At 39.3% G+C, this 20,183-nt stretch overlaps 1 protein-coding gene across 15 annotated transcripts in view; it reads right to left on the reverse strand.

Moving 5' to 3' along the window:
- The window catches only part of DENND1A (DENN domain containing 1A), a 476,985-nt gene that overhangs the window by 420,215 nt on the left and 36,587 nt on the right, over positions 1 to 20,183 (reverse strand). For all 15 annotated transcript variants that reach the window (XM_084797945.1, XM_084797940.1, XM_084797948.1 and 12 more), the window contains one exon: positions 13,150 to 13,220. In XM_084797945.1, coding sequence (XP_084654071.1) covers positions 13,150 to 13,191 — 42 coding nt within the window. In that variant the 5' untranslated portion in view covers positions 13,192 to 13,220. The remainder of the gene's footprint in view (positions 1 to 13,149; positions 13,221 to 20,183) is intronic.

The raw sequence follows: 20,183 nt of genomic DNA on the forward strand, positions 1-20,183 counted from the left end.
AGGTTTTTGTTTTTACAAAGCCTTCTATGCCTCTAAAACATAAGGTCTGGGTCTGTTCTACAGAGCTAGCATAGCTGCTACTATACAGTCCTGCACAGGCAGAATCTAAAGGGAACATGTACAGGACAGGTGATGAAGAATTCAATGACAGCTGATTTTAGTCATATAGACTTCTAGGAAACCAGCCTTACCTTGTAACTCTCAAGGAAGGGGAAGAGCAACCTTGTTTCTTTTTAGACAGGATCTCACCATGCAGTTCTCACACTAGTGTCACTCCTGCTGCAGTTTCCCACAGCTGGAATCATGAAACAACATGAGATCCACATTTCTAAATTCTAAAACCTTCCTTAATTATTTGGGTTGGAAATCTTTCCAAACTAAAGTACACAAACACTTTGCTGCTTTTTGAAAAGCGTATTTTGAATGCACATTTCCTTCATGGCTACAACAGAAATCTCTTTTAGTTACCTAACACCCATCCTCCCTTCACCAGACTTTCTTCTATGGAAATGGCACTGAATGGCCATCAAGCCCATGTGTGCATATAGGCACGCGCATGCACACACTCACACTAATCACCTTCTTATCCAAGTATGGTGGCACACACCTTTAGGTGGAAGAGGCAGGCAGATCTCTATGACTTTGAGGCCAGCCTGATCTACACAGCAAATTCCAAGACAGTCAAGGTTACAAAGAGAAATCTTGTCAAAAAACAACTAAACGTAGTTCAAAGATGGGTACATGATCCAGATGGAACCTGCTACAAATCACAAACGTGGTTCTCAATATATTAAGTAGGCAAAGTCTCAGTTTTCTTTGCAATGTTGCCTATAGAGAAACATAGGTAGTTTTTAAATTTGTTTTGTTTTTTGAGACAGAGTTTCTCTGTGTAATAGCCCTGCCTATCCTGGAACTCACTTTGTAGGCCAGGCTAGCCTCGAACTCATAGAGATTCACCTGTCTCTGCCTCACAAGTGCTGGGATTAAAGGTATGGTATGGGTATTGTTGGTGGTGGTTTTGGTTTGTTTGTTTGTTTTTTCAAGACAGGGTTTCTCTGTGTAGCCCTGGCTGTCCTAGACTTACTTTGTATGGTTTTTGTTGTTGGGGTTTGGGTTGGTTTGGTTTTTTGAGACAGTGTTTTTCTGTGTAGCTTTGGCCGTCCTGGACTCGCTTTGTAGACCAAGCTGTCCTCACAGTGATCCACCTGCCTCTGCCTCCAGAGCACTGGGATTAAAGGCGTGCGCTGCAATGCCCATCTTAGACTTACTTTTTAGACTAGGCTGGGATCTGCCTGTCTCTGCTTCCCCCAGTGCTGAGATTACAGGCATGTAAAGTGTGCCCAGCTTGGATGGTTTTTAAAAAGTAAATTTAAACAATGACTTTTTTTTTCCTTAAGGTTGCTGCCTAACAATTGGGTAGCTAAACAACTCAGAAACATGTTACATCTAAAATGATCTCAAAACACCACAGAATGTTCTTTTACTATGTGGGTGATTATAGTGGTATATAAGTTGGGATTTCTTCATAGTTAACTTTATTATTGCACAGGGACTCAATAAAGATGACCAAGCATGAGAAAGAAGGAGGCACATATCTGAAAACACAAGTAGAAGGCCTAGATCTGGGGAAATCTGAAGGCATTTTTACCACTGGATTTGTCATATGGAGCACTAATAAACTCCTTTTTATACTCAAGACAGACTTAATCTGAGTTCTGCCACTTTTATAAAAAGAATTCTGGATGAAATAAAACCATAAAGTTATCAGCATGATCAAAACTGTAACAAGAAATCTAATACAAACAAATCCTTGGGCTGTGCCAGAGCATTTAGGGCATAAGCTAAAGGCATTTCTATGAATAAAAAGGCTTGAGTTTAAATACAAGGACTTAGAAATCCACTTAAGCTACTTTTATTTGCTTGCTACTTACTCCCCAGCAAGGTCTCACTGATAAAAGTTGAATAGAGGAGTTCTACTGAGATATGAACTCCTGCCTTAAACACAAATGATTTAAAATAACAGTTCACATTTATAAAGAATTCTCTATGTCCTATGCAATTTGCACTCCCATCAATGCTTCTCAGCTGCATGAAGCAAGTACCATTTGTACTTCCTTCATATAGTTAAGAGAATACAGGCTTGGAAATTTGCTCTTAAACCAAACAAAACACACACACACACACACACACACACACACACACACACACACACACACCACCTCAAAAGCACACACATAGAAATCTATTTTAAAAAGTTTTCATAGCAGGTTACCAAGAAGAGACTTGATACCCTATGAGCACATACAGGGGGAGGAAGTCCCCCTCAGGAACAGTCATAGGGAAGGGGAATAAGGGGAAAATGGGAGGGAGGGAAGAATGGGACGATACAAGGGATGGAATAACCATTGAGATGTAACAAGAATAAATTAATTTAAAAAAAATTTTAAAAAAGTTTTCAACAATCTCTTGCTTGCATGGATTTTAACATTTAACAGATCTGGTCCACCTGAAAGTCCAAAAAGCTGATAGTGTGAATCGCAAAGACAGCAAGAAAGGCCACTGTTGTAAATAAAGCAAATATTATGAGATATTCTTAGACATAATTTATAACTAGATGGTTCCTAAAATGCATACTTCAGTAACAAAAAAATAAGTCTGAAATCTGCTTCCCAAAAAGTAAGCATTAATTAAGAAAAGAAAATATGTGGCTCATATTCTGTTTCTTCCTGAGAACAGCAGTTCAAACCCCCTCAAGATGACCAATTTAAAGTAGCAGCAATATAATAAAAAGCATCAATTCCAAGCACAGATATACAATTAATGTAAAATTCAAAATGTGATCTTGGTAAAGAAAAGCAAATTGAGGGAGGCACCAAATGTTCAGTTTCTGAAGCTGAGTGACAGGTAGATGTGTTCTCATTTATTCTCTGAAGCATATACAGATATACATACATACATACATGCATATATGATACATTATTTCGATCACAGCATTTACAAATATAAGGAATATATTTGAACTAGAACTCGAGCTCCAGCTCCATCATTTGGACAAGTCAGTTCCTAGTGCCAAGCTTCTCTTACTCTATGCTTTATACTCTATCCTGACAACCTGCTAAGGACTGCAACACAAGGAACCATTACCCTTGTGAAATCCTGTTTTGTACCTCTATAATTGAAATAATGCTTATTACTTCACTGCGTATTAGGCAACCAATTTATTATTAAAAGCTGTTGGGCTCAACTATGGCTTAAAGAAATAAGCATTATTGTAGCCATCTTAAAACAGAAAAGGGGCAAGGCACACTGCAATGCTCAAAGCTTCCCCTGACTTTATAAAACCAGTCTTATAATAAGTAGCTGTGGCAACACATGAACACCTGCAATCTCAGCACTTGCAAGGTGAAATCTTATCTCAAAACAAAACAAAACAAACAAACAACAAAATAGTTCAATGAGGGAAACTCTAGACCAGTATCTCAAACAAGAGGTTTAAAACTTTGTTTGTTTTGTTGCTGAGGGATGTGCAAGGCCTGTAGTCCATAAATTGACTTTGGATTTTTTTTTCTTTTGGAGACAGGGTCTCTCACTAGGATAGATTAGACCAGGCTGGCTGGTGAGCAGGCCCCAGGGTTTCCCTGCCTCCACCTCCCCAGCACTAGGACTACAAAGTGGGGGAGAGTTAACTGGTGCAGACTTGTCAAAAATAGTAAGATTTCTTTGTCTATTATAAATAATGTGTTCTCTCTGCTGATTTCCCTAACCACTGCATGTACATGTGCAGTTAGGCAGTAACTGTAAGGAAGTTGCCATACAGATGAAGTTAAACACACAGTCTAGAACTGGGAGGTTGCCCAGACTGTGCAAATTCACAAATTCACCTTAATTTCCTTAATTAAACCCAGGGCCAGTTTAGAGAATTTCCTTTTTTTTTTTGGTTTTTTGTTTGTTTGTTTGTTTGTTTGTTTTCCTTTTTGTTGTTGTTGTTTTGTTCTGTTTGTTTTTGGAGACAGGGTTTCTCTGTGTAATAGTCCTGGCTGTCCTGAACTCATTTTGTAGACCAGGCTGGACTCAAACTCAGAAATCCACCTGCCTCTGTCTCCCAAGTGCTGAAATTAAAGGCGTGCACCACCACCCACCAGCAAGAGTTTCTTAAGATTACAAAAAAAAAAAAAGAGGCTAGAGAGATGTCTCAGTTGGAAGTGCCTACCACACATGCATAAAGAACTGAGTTTGGATCTCCTACATCCACATAAAAGCTGAGTGCAGGACTGGGGAGATGGCTCAGAGGTTAAGAGCACTGACTACTCTTCCAGAGGTCCTGAGTTCAATTCCCAGCAACCACATGGTGGCTCTTAACCATCTATAATGAGATCTGACGCCCTCTTCTGGCCTGCAGGTGTACATGCAGGCAGAGCACTGTATACATAATAAAAAATAAATAAATCTTAAAAAAAAAAGAAGAAGAAGCTGAGTGCAGAAGTGTGTATATATAACCCCAACACTGTGGAGACAGAGCCCATTAGTCCACCAGTCTAGTCAATTTGCTAAGCTCCAGTTTCAAGTGAGAGACTCATTCTTAAAAAACAAGTTAGAGAATAATCAACAATGACACTGACCTCTGGCCTACAGAGAGAGAGAGAGAGAGAGAGAGAGAGAGAGAGAGAGAGAGACAGAGAGAGACAGAGAGAGACAGAGAGAGACAGAGACAGAGAGACAGACAGAGAGAAACAGAGGGGAGGGGAAGGGGAGAAGATAGAGAGAGAGCTAGCTAGCAAACTATATTAAGGAAAATATTGGGACATAATAAGGACATAAAAGACATTACCATTCTTTAAGTTTGCTGGATTCACTTTCTTATCAATGCAAGAATATGATGGTAAATTTAGATGATCTCCCTCAAGAATATTTTAATCTGAAATAAAACTTGGTTCTGAAAAGAGCTCCCACATGCTAGGTATTATGGGTTCATGCTTATAATCTCAGCACTATGAGATCGACACAAATTAAAGTCTAACATAATACTCATAGTGAGTTCCAGGGTAAAGCTGCATAGCAAAACCCCATCTCAGGGGGGAAAAAAGAAAGAAAGAAAAGATAAAACAAAAGCACACCACCACCAACAACAAAAATACATACACTAGATATGTTCACATACACCAGATTGCACAGTTTAAATCAACTTTTTTCCCGTTTTGTTGTTGTTGTTGTTGTTGTTGTTGTTGTTGGGGTTTTTTGTTTGTTTGTTTTTGGAGTGTGTGTGTGTGTGTGTGTGTGTCTGTGTGTGTGTGTGTTTGAGACAGGGTTTCTCTGTGTAGCCCTGGCTGTCCTGGAATTCGAACTGTAGACCAGGCTGGCCTTAAACTCAAAGATCCACCTTCCTCTTGCCTCCTGAGCGCTGGGATTAAAGGCATGTACCACTACCTCCAGACCCTTGTTGGTTTTTCTTTTTCTTTTAATCATCATTAATTTTAATTACATAGAGGTGTATGGGCCAGATCCCCTGAAGGTGGAGCTACAGATGGTTGTGACCAACCTGGTATGGGTGCTAGGCACCAAAGCTGAGTCTTCTGGAAGAACACAAATGATCTGAAACCCTTGTGCTGGCTAGAATAACCTCAATTGAAAAGAATGCCTCCCTAAGACTGGCCTCTTGGCAAAGTCTATAGTGTATTTTCTTAATTAGTGATTGAATTAGGAGGGCCCAGCTCATTGTAGGTGGTGCCACCCCTGGTCAGGTAACTCTGGTTCTATAAGGAGGCAGGCTGAACAAGCCATTAAGTAAGCAACACTCACCATGGGCTCCTACATCAGCTCCTGCCTCCAGGTTCCTACCCTGTTTGAGTTCCTGTTCTGACTTCTCTCAATGATGGACCGTGATGTGGAACTTTAAGCTGAAATAAACTCTTTTGTTCTCAAGTTTCTTTAGTCATGGTGTTTTATCCCAGCAACAGAGACCCTAAGACACTGCTGATCCACTGCTCTAGCCTCTCAATTTTCTTTTTTAAATTCTTAATAATATGAGGCATCTGTTATCAGCACAGATTCAGACGAAGCTCCTCGACCACATTCATGTGCAATGAAAGCTGAAGCTCCAAATCAAAGACCTGGCTCTCAAAATAGTAAGACAGCAAAGTCCCAGTGTTCTTCACAATGTTGCTCAGACAAAAATTTAAGAGCAACTTTAGCAAAGAATGTTTTCTTAGGGTTGCTGCCTAACACCTGGGTAACTGAACAAGTCAACTTCCAAAGCATTGTGACTAACACTACTTTCAAAAAATCCCAAGAGTTTCTCAACTTTGCCACCCTTATCTTTTTAAAATACTGGCCACTGGGCTAACGCATTACAAATGCTGCAGGACGGGTGCACACAGAAGGAAGCTGATCGGCAGCCCTAAAAAACCTGATGCTGCCACTCTCCCAACGCTAAGCATCTGCCCAGGCAGAGTGCCTGCAGCAGGCTCAGAAAGGCCAACTGTAAGGAGACACTTGTGTTAGAAATGCATTCCTGAGTTTCTCTATGCAGGGTGCCTTCTGATCATGGCTGACACTCTACTGAATTCAGTGGGGGTGCTTCTGTAGTGAAGCATGCCTATCTGGGGAGCCTTATGGAAGGGTGAGTTCTCCAGCAAACTGGCCAATTAGAAAGCATTAAAAATATAGTAACAAAATATACCAAAAATCTAATCAAAACTAGCCAATTTTCTGTGGGTTTTTTATTGTTTGTTTCATTTGTTTGTTTGTTTAGAGTTTTTGTTTGTTTTGTTTTGTGTTTTGCGTTTGTTTGTGTTGTTGTTGTTTTGAGACAAGATCTCATGGAACCCAGGCTGGCATCACTACATAGCCAAGGAATAACTTTAAACTCCTCATTGCATAATGCATGCCAATAATTTCAAGAGCATGAAATTATCACTATCATTACTGCATTTCAGTTTCTGTTTAAGAAATCAAAATCTACAGCCAGGTGTGGTGGCACATACCTTTAATCCCAGCATTTGGGAGGCAGAGGCAGGCAGATCACTGTGAGTTCGAGGCCAGCCTGGTTTACTTAGTGACTCCAGGACAGCCAAGGCTACACAGAGAAGCCCTGTCTCAAAAAAACCAAAAAAAGGAAAGGAAAAAGAAAAAAGAAAAAAGAAAGAAAGAAAGAAAGAAAGAAAGAAAGAAAGAAAGAAAGAAATCAAAATCTGGTGCATAAATGACAAGCTTCTGACTGAAAGATATACACAAAAATGCTATCATTTACAAAAGAACCCTTGAGGCATCTAAAGAGTCTATTGTAATCAACACTAGGTACAATAACTTATAACAACTAAAGTGACTTCACAAAACTATATTAATAATTTTTAGGAAAACCTTAGTCAGGAGTGATGGCGCATGCCTTTAATCCCAGCGCTCAGGAGGCAGAGGCAGGCAGATTGCTGTAAATTCAAGGCCAGCCTGGTCTACAAATCGAGTCCAGGACAGCCAAGGCTACACAGAGAAACCCTGTCTCAAAAAACAAACAAAAAAAAAACAGAAAAAAACCAGAAAAAAAAAGCCTTAATTGAAGGAAACAAGAAAAAAGTATACCAAAATATTAATGACAACTATTATTGAATGGCCATTCTATCCTCTTTATAACCGTTCAAAATTTGAAAACTCTTAAACATGCTCAATCCTCTAAATAAGGTTGCTAAAAATTTAAAGATGAATAGCCAAAACACACACACGGGATAATCTGCCAGTAAATATATGTCTTGAGAAAAAATTCACTATATACATTTTTTATTTACAGGAAAAATCTATCATGATGGAAGAAAAAAATCTAAGAATGGAACTCTCACAGACATTTATAGAACAAAATGTACACTAAACCTTTCAATTAAAGACCCATAAAGTGGTCTCAGTGCTTTTTAGCCCACCTTCTCACAGCAGGGATTTAATCCCTCCAGGGGGGTGCAAACAAACTTCAAAGACAAGATTAGGCCCAGACACTAGCACTGTGCAATGTAAGGTTTATATCTAAGTTTGCCCGGAAACCCAGAGATGTAGATCTGAGGAACAAAGGTACATTCTTAGCAATCATTTAAAACAGTCAAATTAATGCCTAAAATAATAACAGAAAAAAGGGAAAATATACCAAGTGCTACCCAATAAGAAGGTTGTAGAAGGAAGCAAAGTTATCTGAAGTCAATATTCAGCTACAGTTCACTCACTAGGAACAGCAAAAGGAAATCTGACAAATTACCACAGAGCACATGTCCATTTCCAACTCAAGTTCTGTACAGCCTGAGGAAGGCATCCCGGCAGTGTTAAGGTTCCTGTGTAGTTAGTTTCTGTACAGTACTGACAAATCACATGCCTCTTCTCAGAGCACAGCACATGTAACTGACAGTGAAAAGTCTTCCCTGATATACACACATTTAGATTAATCGATGGAAAAAAGATCTGTCTTTAAAGATAAGGATATTGCTTTCCTTTCTCATCTTTGTAACATTAGCTGATCATGTGAAATACCTCAATACTTTATGAACTGTTTTAAGTAGCTGTAAAGTGTAGCTAGAAATTCAGCTTTGTTTGTCTTCCTAACTTATATAAATCATGGATGAGAAATCAATTTAGAATTTAAAGTTTCAAGGTATTAACTTGTTAAAAACTAAAGTCTTTGATAAATACTTGAATATAAAAGGCAAAAATCACAAATCTCTTTTTTTTTTCCTTAAAGATTTATTTATTTATGGTTGTGAGTCACCATGTGGTTGCTGGGAATTGAACACAGGACCTGTGGAAAAGCAAACAATGCTGTTATCCTCTGAGCCATCTCTCCAGCCCCACAAATCTTTTAAAAGAAATATCTGTATGGGTAAGGCAAAAAAATATTGATTTTATACCATATTTAGACCAAGACATTTGATCAAAGTTTCCACAGAGTGAAAGACAAATCAAAAAATAGTATCCATAATGCATACTTTATGAGCCAACAATGAAAGGTTATTTAAAAATGAGCAAGATGCTGGCTAACCAGCCTAGCCAAAATGGCATACTCCAGGGTCAGTACAAGACCCAGCAGGCTATCCAATGTCCTCCTGTGACTTCTTCATATAGGTAGGTAAATGTATGGGTACATATAGCCACCCATTCGCTCGCACGCGCGCGCGCGCGCACGTACACACACACACACACCTGAAAGTATTCAAGACACCACACCAATAAGGTGTTCAATCTATTACCAGGAAAATGCAAATAAAAACAACTATCAGATTAATGAAAATGAAATCTAACTATGCCAGGTACTGATAAAGTTGTAGAGCAGTGGGGACCACCAAATACAGCAGGTGAGAATGAAGAAAAGTTTAGTATGACACAGGAATCAATGGCAACATATGTCTACACCCACCAGGATACATGTGTAAGAAAAAACACAACGGTACTCTCAATACTCAAAACAGGCTTGTGACTTCAACACTGCAACTTTACTATCAGGACCAGAACAGACAGGGCTGGGAGTAAGAACACAGTGGTAGAATGCTTGCCTTGCAGGTTCAAGGCCCTGCATTTGATCCCCAGCAGTAACAGGAGCAGCAACAATGCTGGAGTACAATTCTATGAGTATCACAGTGATGAAAATAAATGACTGCAGTGACATGTAACATAAAGCACCCTTATGAACATAACTGAGCAAAAACCACATAAAGAATAACTATTTCTATAAAATTAAGAAGCAGGTACAATTAAATTATTTTTTCAGGAAGTCATACACATGTAACAAAACTATGAACACAAACAAAGGAATGACTCTCATAAAAGAATGATAGTTACCTCTAAAGAAAGGAAGGGAGAGGGTCCTGGGGTATGACTAAGACCATCTCTAACACTTACAGACCTAGCAAATGTACAAAGGAGATCTACAGACCATATAGCTAGACATTTAAGTCCTTAAGTCAGACAGCTGGGTGTGGTAGTGCATGCCTGTAATCCTAATACTTGGAAGGTAGATGCAAAAGAATCATCAGTTCAAGGTCATCCTAAACTACAGCCAGTCTAGAATACATAAAAACAAAAACAACAACAACAACAAAAAAAACAAAAGCTTACAACTATTAAATATCTTTTCCCTCCTCCCATGATAAATAGACCTTTAGAACTAACTGAAAAGTCAGACATGGTGTCCATTTTTTAACTGCTTAGAGTTTGATGCAGAAAAGTAACAGTAAAGGGAATACTAGCTATTGGCTGGCTACTCATTACCCCTTCCACACCCCGCAGTGCAAGGGACCTAGTCCCAAGTTCATCTATACCTATTAACTGTCCCATATCCTACTCCCCATGCAGGAGCACCCTAAAGTCTTGGGGTGAATACACTGGCAGACAGTTCGCCCTCAGGAGGACAGAGCCTACAGAACAGACCCATACAGGCTCTGGAAACAAGCTCCAGGCCATCTGGTTAAGGAATCCTAAGATTTTGGATTCTCCCAAATATAAAATGAAAGGGTTCAAGTGTCAAGTGTGATGCTTTATACACCCAGCAGCTTTGTTCCCCACGTAAAGTGGCAGTGTGAAAGGAGGGCCAATGTGAAACTCTTAAGGCATAGCATAGGATGGGGCAGATAGCTATGTTGCCAAGACTAGTTTTGGCATAAAACCCACATAACATTCTTTTTTTGTTTTGTTTTGTTTTGTTCCTCTGTGTAGCCCTGGCTGTCTATATTCATTTTGTAGACCAGGCTGGCTTCAAACTCACAGCAATCTGCCTGCCTCTGCCTCCCAAGTGCTGGAATTAAAGGCGTGCACCACCACGCCCGGCTCACACCTGAATTAACAGTCATGTAGTCATTTGTGTTACATTACTTGTTAACCCACACTTTTAAGTTTTATGCATTTTTATACAAATAATGGGCTAGCTATCACATGCTTGCTGTAAGACACATTGAGGGCAGAAATCACAAACACACAACCTGGGTGTAATCATGAAGACACAGGCAAACAAACGCAAAAACAGGGATGAAACGAAAGACCTACATTTTGACACATGTCATCAGAAGAGAGGAATATAGCTATAAAACTATCCAGAATTAAAGAAACTAAACAGACAAAAACTATTGGGTTCCATGAACTTGTATTAGATTCTGGACCAGAAGGGGAAATGTTATAAATAACATTCTCGAGACAATTGACTCGGTTTAAATATGACAATTGATGTCACATCAATGTTAAATTTTCTTATTTCAATAACTGGACTAGGATTATAAAAGAAAATGTCCTTGTTTTTACAATGTCTACCCTTGAAATATTTACGGGTAAAGAGCCACATCTGCAGAAAAGATTGTATACGTAGTGACAAAGTCAATGTAACACAATGATAATAATGGACTCTAAAAGGGGGCACATGCAGCAAACTGTTCTTGTAACTTCAAAATATTTTCAAAATAATGGGTTCACCTCCCACGTGCCAGGATTACAAGCATGCTCCACCATGCCCAGCTATATAACCTTTGAATAACAGTTTGGTATGTGGTCTTCAGGTCTCCTTTGTCACTTTGCTAGGCTCTGTACCCCAGACAGCTATAATAGCAGGCAGGATAAAGGCGTCCCTGCTTATTCTTCCATCTCACTGTATAGCTTTCACTTTTTGTTCATCTTTCAAAAAATACATTTTAACTTTAGGGAGAATTCCAAAACACTAAAGAAGGGAAATTAAGTAACTACAGAAATAACAAAATGTTCCTCATATAAGATCACAGCTGTCACCAACTGGGTAGTGAATGAGGTCCACCCACGGAGCAGTGGCTGCATGTACATCACTTGCTCCTAAGTCCAGTACTCTCCCTGCACAACATGAGACATAGCTTAACGTGGACCTTAATTTTCTACTCTTAAAACAACCATAAAACTGGTAATCAGTTTCACATGGGGGCAAGGGATAGGGTGGGAGAGAGAAATTTTTCACTTTAACAAACACTGTGATGCTGTACAAAGCCCTGCAGATAACATGGAGAGATATATGCAACACAAATGCTGCCCTCAAAAAGACAGCTTACTAGTGTGGAGTGGAATTGAAACAAGAATCCTCACTATCCCTCCCTACATGGCCTTGGTAAGCTACTTTACACTTGAGATTCTAATTTCTCATAGGTATTATGGGGTGCCATTCAACTGTCTTTAAGGATTATATTGTGTTGACAATATAGATGCTCAGCTGGCAGCACATGTATAACAAAATAAAGGGCATTTGATCAAAAGTCATTATGCATATAATTATAATAATCTAATGAAAGTAAGGCAACAGAAAACAGTACCAAAGGCATAAAGCTAATTATGAGCATAAGTTAATACTTCAAATTTCTAATTCAAGTAAATTTACTTTCCCTAAACACCAAATAATATACACAAATGTTTGGGTGTGAAGACCAAGAGCCCCTAACATTTGGCAAAAAACATGAAGGAAAAAAGCACAAGGTTATTTTTCTCATTAAGCAAAAAGGACTTTAGGTCAGTAAGTGATACAAGCTGGGTGGTGGTGGCACACACCTTTAATCCCTCGGGAGACAGAGGCAGACAGATCTATGAGTTCGAGGCCAGCCACGTCTACAGACCAAATTCCAGAATAGCTAGAGCTACAGAGAGAAACCCTGTCCTAAAAAAGCAAAAACAAAACAAACAAAACAAGTGGTTTATACAGCTGTACAGGGCACGCAAACCTCACCTGAGACCCCACTGTTCAGGGCACTTATGAAAGCAGACTAAATGCTAGGGTGTGAAGTGTTTCCTCAACCTTCTTTTACCAACAGTATTGATAAATTCAGTCTTTTTCAAGCAGTTTAGAGGCAAAGAATTTCCTGTAGTCTCCTCTAGTCCTGTAGTCTAATTCCAAGCCTTGCTCATTAGCAAGGCCTAATAAGTTGGTTTCCAGGCTTCCATGATAGATGCAAACCAACACCCAATGATAAGAATAAACAAAGCCATATGTCAAGCCTGCTAAGGCAGTGGATCCCCATGAAAATATTCACTATGCTTTTATTCTCCAGTCTTCTTAGGATGATGTGAGTATGAAAAACAAGGAAAGGCACTTCCAAGAACTTAAAGACATCACATTATTCGTCTATTTTCTCCTACAGCTATTCCATACAATGAAGAAACATCATTATTGCAATTAGATGAAGCCAGTACCTGAAAGAGTGCCACCTGTCCTAGGATAGGCCACTTCCACATACACTTCAAATGTAGTCTCTGGGTTTTGCCTACAAAGGAAACAAATCATGATTACTAACAAGGATTGAGGCAGCATTAAACAAAACACATGGGATGCAGTGTAATGTAGATCTCAGCTGAAGAGCTATGAAAGTTTGGGCAGGCTACTTAACTCTGGCCCACAACCTTTACAACATACAAGATAAAAACAGCATTCCCCAAGAATTGTGCAACTTTAAGAAAATACACAGAAGTGATCTGGACACAATGTCTGGACATAGTAAGTTAACCACGACTATGACTTGGCATGTGTCATGTCTGACTTCCATAGCTCCATCTCCAAAGCTGTAGGTAGGATTTTTTAAGAAATTGAGCTCAAAGCACCCACAGTATACAGTAGCACCCTTTCCTACATTACTAGATAAAACATACATATGACAAAAAATGATGTTACTTACAGCTTTTTAATACCAAACTAGAGGCGCCATCACCTCACTCTAAGATTATGAACATGAGAAGTTAAATTTAAGACAGCATTTGCCTGCATGGCAATACCGTATATGTGCATGCTTACTGTTATATTCCTTTACCTTCTTCCTTTACCGTTTTAATGTCATGAGCACTCATAATAAATTCATAAAAGATCACAGCACTAACAGAATGTTTATAGTTGTTACTTCTGAGTTATAAAAACATGTAGGTATATTATCTTTTTTGCTATAATGAAAAGGTAACTACTTCCAGACTGGATTAAAAAAAATGATTTAGCAAACCAGGCACAATGATGCATGCCTTAATCCCAGCACTTGGGAGGAGTAGGCAGGTATATCTCTGTGAGTTTGAGGCCAGCCTGATCTATACAGCAAGTTCCAGGCCAGCCAGGGCTACATAGAGAGACCCTGTGTCAATAAATAAGTAAATAAATATTGTAGCAGATGATAATATTGTATTTCCAAATACTTAAGTAAATTATATTTTAAACTTGACAACAAAGCTCAGATAAGGACCTTCCTGAGTTATTTAATAGTATCTAAGGCCATAAATTTAAACCAAAGAAATATTTTGAATGTTCCCAGGAAAGCCTACATTTATCTCATGTGATCCTTACTGTGGCATTTTAATGTGTGGGGGTGTTACTCTCACTGGGAAAGTGAGAGGCCCAAAGAAAGACACTCTAAAGAACTTGTCTACCTCCTTTTGCTGACTGAAAACCACAGAATTCATGTCATCTAGTCCTCCAATTCCATGTTTCATTGACTAAATGATGATCTTTGGTCCCCCATACTTTCACATCTTCAACTATTTCATTTTGCCATTGTAAATGGCAACAACTTTTTTTCTTAGTGCCACATAAAATAACCATCTATCTTATAAATAGTAGTTTGGGTGGGTTTTCGGTGGTTTTTTTGAGACAGGGTTTCTATGTATGTAGCCTTGGCTGTCCTGGACTCCTTTTGTAGACCAGGCTGACCTCAAACTCACAGAAATGCACCTGCCTCTGCCTCCCAAGTGCTAGGATTAAAGGTGTGCATCTTGAGAGTCAGGAAAATAAGATAATGCTTGCTCTATTTCCATAGCAGTAGAAAAAAAATGTTTTATACTTCGTGAAACATCGGTTTTTCACTGTAGAAAAACTCAGGCTTTAGCTTTAAATAAGTGTCTTGAGTAGAGAGAGTTGACTATAAAATTCAAGGTATTTAAATATACTTTGTTAAATATAGATACTGAAAAATAAGACACTAAACCAGAGCATCTTAATTTAAAAAAAAAAAAGTAAATTTAAGTCTTAAGGGCTTAAAAACCTTGCATTCTTTTTCCTACCAAGAGGGTAGAACATGAACTTCAAAATTGGCACCAAAATGTGTGTGAAATACCACATGGAAACATCCCTTCCTATCAGAAACCCTGAGGTTTCTGACATTTGATAAAATACCATTTCTCTTTCACAAATAATATATGGTATAATGTGAAAAGCATTAATAAGATTTTCTTCAAAAACCTAAAACACCTTTTACAAATGGCTAGATTTCATCTCAGAATGTTGTTTCTCTGGATTAAAACAGATTTCAAAATATGTTTTACACATAGGTCGAAGTAGTGGTATACAGGCATATCTTTGTGAGTTCGAGGCCAGCTTGGTCTACATAGTGAGTTCCAGGGCAGCCAGGGCTACATAAAGAGACCCTGTCTCAAAAAATAAAGTAAAATGTGTTCTAAACTGCCCTCTGTCCCTGTGCTCTTCAGAGTTCCCACACATCTTTTTACTCACTTTCCACTCCTTCAACTTTTTACATGTTCTTAAAATTAAAATGATGAACATGAGCATGTGAAAGTGTTACATTCAAATTCTGAAACAGTTACAGACCCATGCCTTCCTGAGTTGCAGCACATTTGTACAGACCCACTCTAAGGAAAGGATGCCCTAACTGGCTACTCTCGTTACTTCTGGTCCTTCTTTCTTCCTGCAACATACTTCAAGCAGGCATCATAAAACCGCCATATCTTCGCAACAACTTGCCACTGTCACCAGAGACCTCCACATGGCTTCTATGCATCAAAAGTAGTTCCCAGTGCTTGCCTTACCCTCACAGCAGCTTTTGCGACAGTTGATCAAACTGTCCTTCAAACACATCCTCCCTGTCCCTTCCAGGAGATTGCTCTGATGGGTCTCTGCCCTTCTTATTGCTGCTTCTTTGCCACACTCCCACATTAAAAACTCCTGCTCCTGAACCTGGTCAAGACTCTGCTGTCTACACTCATTACCTAGATGATCTCATTCAGTCTCATGGCTTTAATTACTGAGCAAATGCTCACAAGCCCCTAAATCCTATCTTCAACCTGATTTCTTCCCTGATTCCAGATTTCTTAAGCCTACTCAACACTTATGCTTAGACATCTCAAACACATTTTAATTTAACATATGTTTTTTATTTCCCAAACTGCTACTTGAACTCTACAAGTTACTCAAACCAACAAAACTTACTGTCTCTGACCTCTTTATATGTCACTACCAAGCAGTCAGCAAGCTCTGTTGATTCTGCTATCAGAATACATCTAGAGTTGTGGGAACTTAACATTTGACTCAATGGTACCATGTCCCAGGGTTCTGCTCCAGCACCCACACACCCCAAAAATTAAATAAATAAAAATCCCAAATAGTGTGCTTCATGGTACAGTTAATATATTACTCTCCTGACAGTCTTCCTGCTCCCACTATTTTCTCCATGTGATTATACCTCAATTTTGCATGCAGCAGTCCATTCATTCTAAAATACAGACTGTGTCAGCCCTTCATGTAAACCTTCTCCAAAGCATCGCACATACTCAAGGTCAAACTTCAAGTTCAAGTGTCAGGTGGGTGCAGAACAATACAGATGTTTCTGAACTGAGCACTTTAAAATGGTTAAAATGGAAGATTTTGTTTTATGTTTCTTGCCAGAATTTTTAAAATGAAGTTAAAAAGAGAATAAAAGGGGGAGTGGGGCCCAGAAGCCTATAAGATCTGGCCTCTGTCTACCTATCCAATTTCACTTTAGGTCCCCCTACCCCCACCCCCCCACTTTCTCTCTCTCTCTCTCTCTCTCTCTCTCTCTCTCTCTCTCTCTCTCTCTCTCTCTCTCTCTCTCCTTACTACATCTATGCACACTGACCACTCAGACACATAAGCTCACCCGGTTCTTTCTGTCACCCAAAACCCTGCTCATACTTGGTCTCAGAAAGACTAACTCCATCATACTCTCCTAATTTAATTCTCCACATTATACCAGTCCCAACACTGGTTATAGTTAGCTTTCCTCTTCTGCAAATAAGCTGTTGAAGAGCAAGGATTTTGTCTCTCATGTCAGGTTGTGTTTCCCCCATACCTAAGCAAGTTAATACTGGTAAGGAACAAAGGAAGTGGAGACTAGTCTTCCTGGAGTCGAAAAGAGTACAATAAATGACAGATATGATCTTCCAGTTCCACATGTTCCACCTGTAGTATGGATTACAATTAACTAGAGGACTAATTAAAAGATAGATTTCTTTCCCCCAAGAGTCTCTGAGGTAGAACCCCAGAGTCTTCCTAACAAGTAGAACAAGTAGCCAGCTTCTAGTGGTTTCTACCTGAACTGTGACCGTATTTTGGAACCACTGATTAAATGGAATTCTCCCAAATGATTTAGTATATACAACTAAAATATATATGAAACAAAGAGTACATCTCAGTACCTTTCAACGGTATTTTTGTAATGAAAGATATGTTTCAAAGAAAAAGGCCGTCTGTAGAAACAAGTATTTCTGCTTCTGTTTGTCTCTCACTCTCTACCTCACTCTAATGAGGGTTAAGTAATAAGACTAAGATTCTTAACTCAGGCAGCTGGCAGAGTTCTACTGCACAAAGCCAAAGATTATAAATCAGAGTCAGTTTCTCTTAATCTCTCTCTTAATCTCTCTCTTAATATCTCTCTCTCTCTCTCTCTCTCTCTCTCTCTCTCTCTCTCTCTCTCTCTCTCTCCAGTCTCTCTTAATCTCTCTTTCTCAAAAAAAAAAAAAAAAAAGGCAGAAGGGACTAAAATGTTAAGAACAAACTGGTCTATAATTATAAGCTCTAGTCATGCTTACCCATGATGGTTTACATGTTGCCTTATGGAAGAAGTGGTGACTAATGTTGTGACAAGTTATATAACATAACAAATATACTTAAGTTATTTTAAGGGCCAGTGAAGCCAATGCAGATGGAGGCATTTTTTATTTCTCTGCAAATCAAAAAGTAAATTAGAAAGTGCCTCCTCTAAATGCAAATAGCCAAGCAATCCTTTCTTAATTTTCTCATTAAGCCGGTAAAACAATAAAGGCCATAGCAACTTGCACAGGATCTCTGAGAGCACCTTGAGACCGCTTATTCCTCTAACACTCTTCAAGACACTCAGTATTTTTAACTACTTGGCTAAAGAAGCTGAAAATCCTATTTCTGTCCTATTAACACTCACTGCTAATTTAGAACACGTAATGATGCTGAGAATACCATGTTCAGAGCCAATTTTCCAATATGGACCCAAGTTTTCCCAGAGCCCTTTGTGATACATCTTAGCATATTACCATGGAAATGTCCTGGTTCTGCCACAATGCCCCATTATTAATTGCCTTTTACTCTTATCCATGGCCTCATCTGGAACCCTGCCTACCTGCCAAGCATATTCCTTGCACACACTAGTATATCCTATGGTCTTGGACCATAAGTTGTAGCCATAAAGAACCAGGATATGTCTCTAATCAAACCATGTTCCAATTCTACTAATAGTATCATTACTGTACAACTACCATCATTTACTAATTGTTTCTTGGACTCTATGATCCTAAACAGTGTTTTTGCAGGATCTCACATAATTTTCAACATGGGTGAACCTATGGGTTACATTAGCCCTGGATTGGAGCTGAGAACCACTGAGGTCCACAAATGGCACACAGGCTAAAGACAGGGCAAAGCAGCAGCAGAAGAGGAAGGAACTGACATAAAAGGCACCAGGCACTGTCCTGTCCTAGGTTACTCAGCTGTTCTTCTCTTCAGCAAGGACCTATCTTTCAGCCTTTAAGAAGTTTCACACACTAAGCCTAAGTTCAAGCCTCCCTGGGCTGGCTAGTTTTATGTCAACTTGACACAAGTTAGAGCCACTTTAGTGGAGGGTGCCTCAACTGAGAAAACTTCTCCAGAAGAGCAGGCTGTAGGCAAGCCTGTAGGTTATTTTCTTATTTAGTGATTGGTAGGCCAGGGCCCAGCCTATGGTGGATGGGCCATCCTGAACTGCTGGTTCTATAAGAAATCAGGCTGAGTAAGCCATGGGAGGCAAGCCAGTAAACAGCACCACTTCCATGGCCTCTGCATCAGCTCCTGACTCCAAGTGCCTGCCCTGTTTTGAGTTCCTGTCCTGACTTCCTTCAGTGATAAACGTGATATGGAACTCTTTCCTTCCAAGTTGTTTTGGTCATGGTGTTTCATCACAGCAATAGAAACCCTAACTAGGACATTCCTTCTTATGCCTTGAAGTTTTCTGCCAAGTTTAAGTGCCCCTCCTCTGTACTGTGCTTCCCATTATCCAGGCTCTTACTGAGTTCAACCTGAGTATAGTTCTGGTTACTTGGAGACTTTTGAGAATCCTGATGCCCATGCTATACTTTTAGGCCCATGATTCTCAACCTTAGAATGCTGTAACCCTTTAATACAGTTTCTCATGTTGTGGTGACCCCCACACACACCATAAAATTATTTTCATTGCTACTTCATAACTGTAATTTTGCTACTGTTATGTATTATAATGTAAATATCTGATATGAAGGATATCTGATATGAGACCCTTGTTAAAGAGGACCCTTTCACATCATCCCCACCTCAAGGGGATCGCAACCTACAGGTTAAGAACCACTGCCTTAGACCACTAAAATCCCCAAGATTCTACATTCTTTTTAATTCTTCAGTTTATTCCAAAGTGCATCCAAGGCTGAGAAACACTGTGGTGTCTCAATTAAGCATCTGTCCTTTCCAACAGACTGGCAGCTCCTTGAGGACACCAACTGTGTCTTCTCATAACCCTGGTCTGACACCTGGCACAATAAATATTTCCTGAATGAGTTTTCTTCCAACCAGACAAGCCTCTCTTTCTCTGGCAAGAGGTAATTTACAGAACTCGCTTTCACCTATTACTCTCTAAAGATGTTTTCCTATGGAGTCAAAGGTATCAATAAGTCACACCTGCTGACAACAGCGCCAGCTCTTACACACAGGAAAGTAACAGACACAAACAGATAAAATGTGTTTGAAAGAAGTCTGCTCAGTTCTTAGTTCAGGAAGAAAGAGGGCAGAGAATAAGTCAAGAGAACATTTCTATTCTCTACCTCTCCAGTGAACACAATTCTCAGTGATTCACAGGAAGAGTCTTGCTCAGAGCTAAGGGCCATGGTCTCAGAATGATTAAATACAATCAGCTTGAAGTCAGCAGACAGACAAAAGCTTTGACAATATTCAAGGCAGCAGGATA

This window comes from Acomys minous (genome assembly GCF_964271855.1).
Source record: "Acomys minous genome assembly, chromosome: 10".
NCBI classification, from domain to species: Eukaryota; Metazoa; Chordata; class Mammalia; order Rodentia; family Muridae; genus Acomys; species Acomys minous.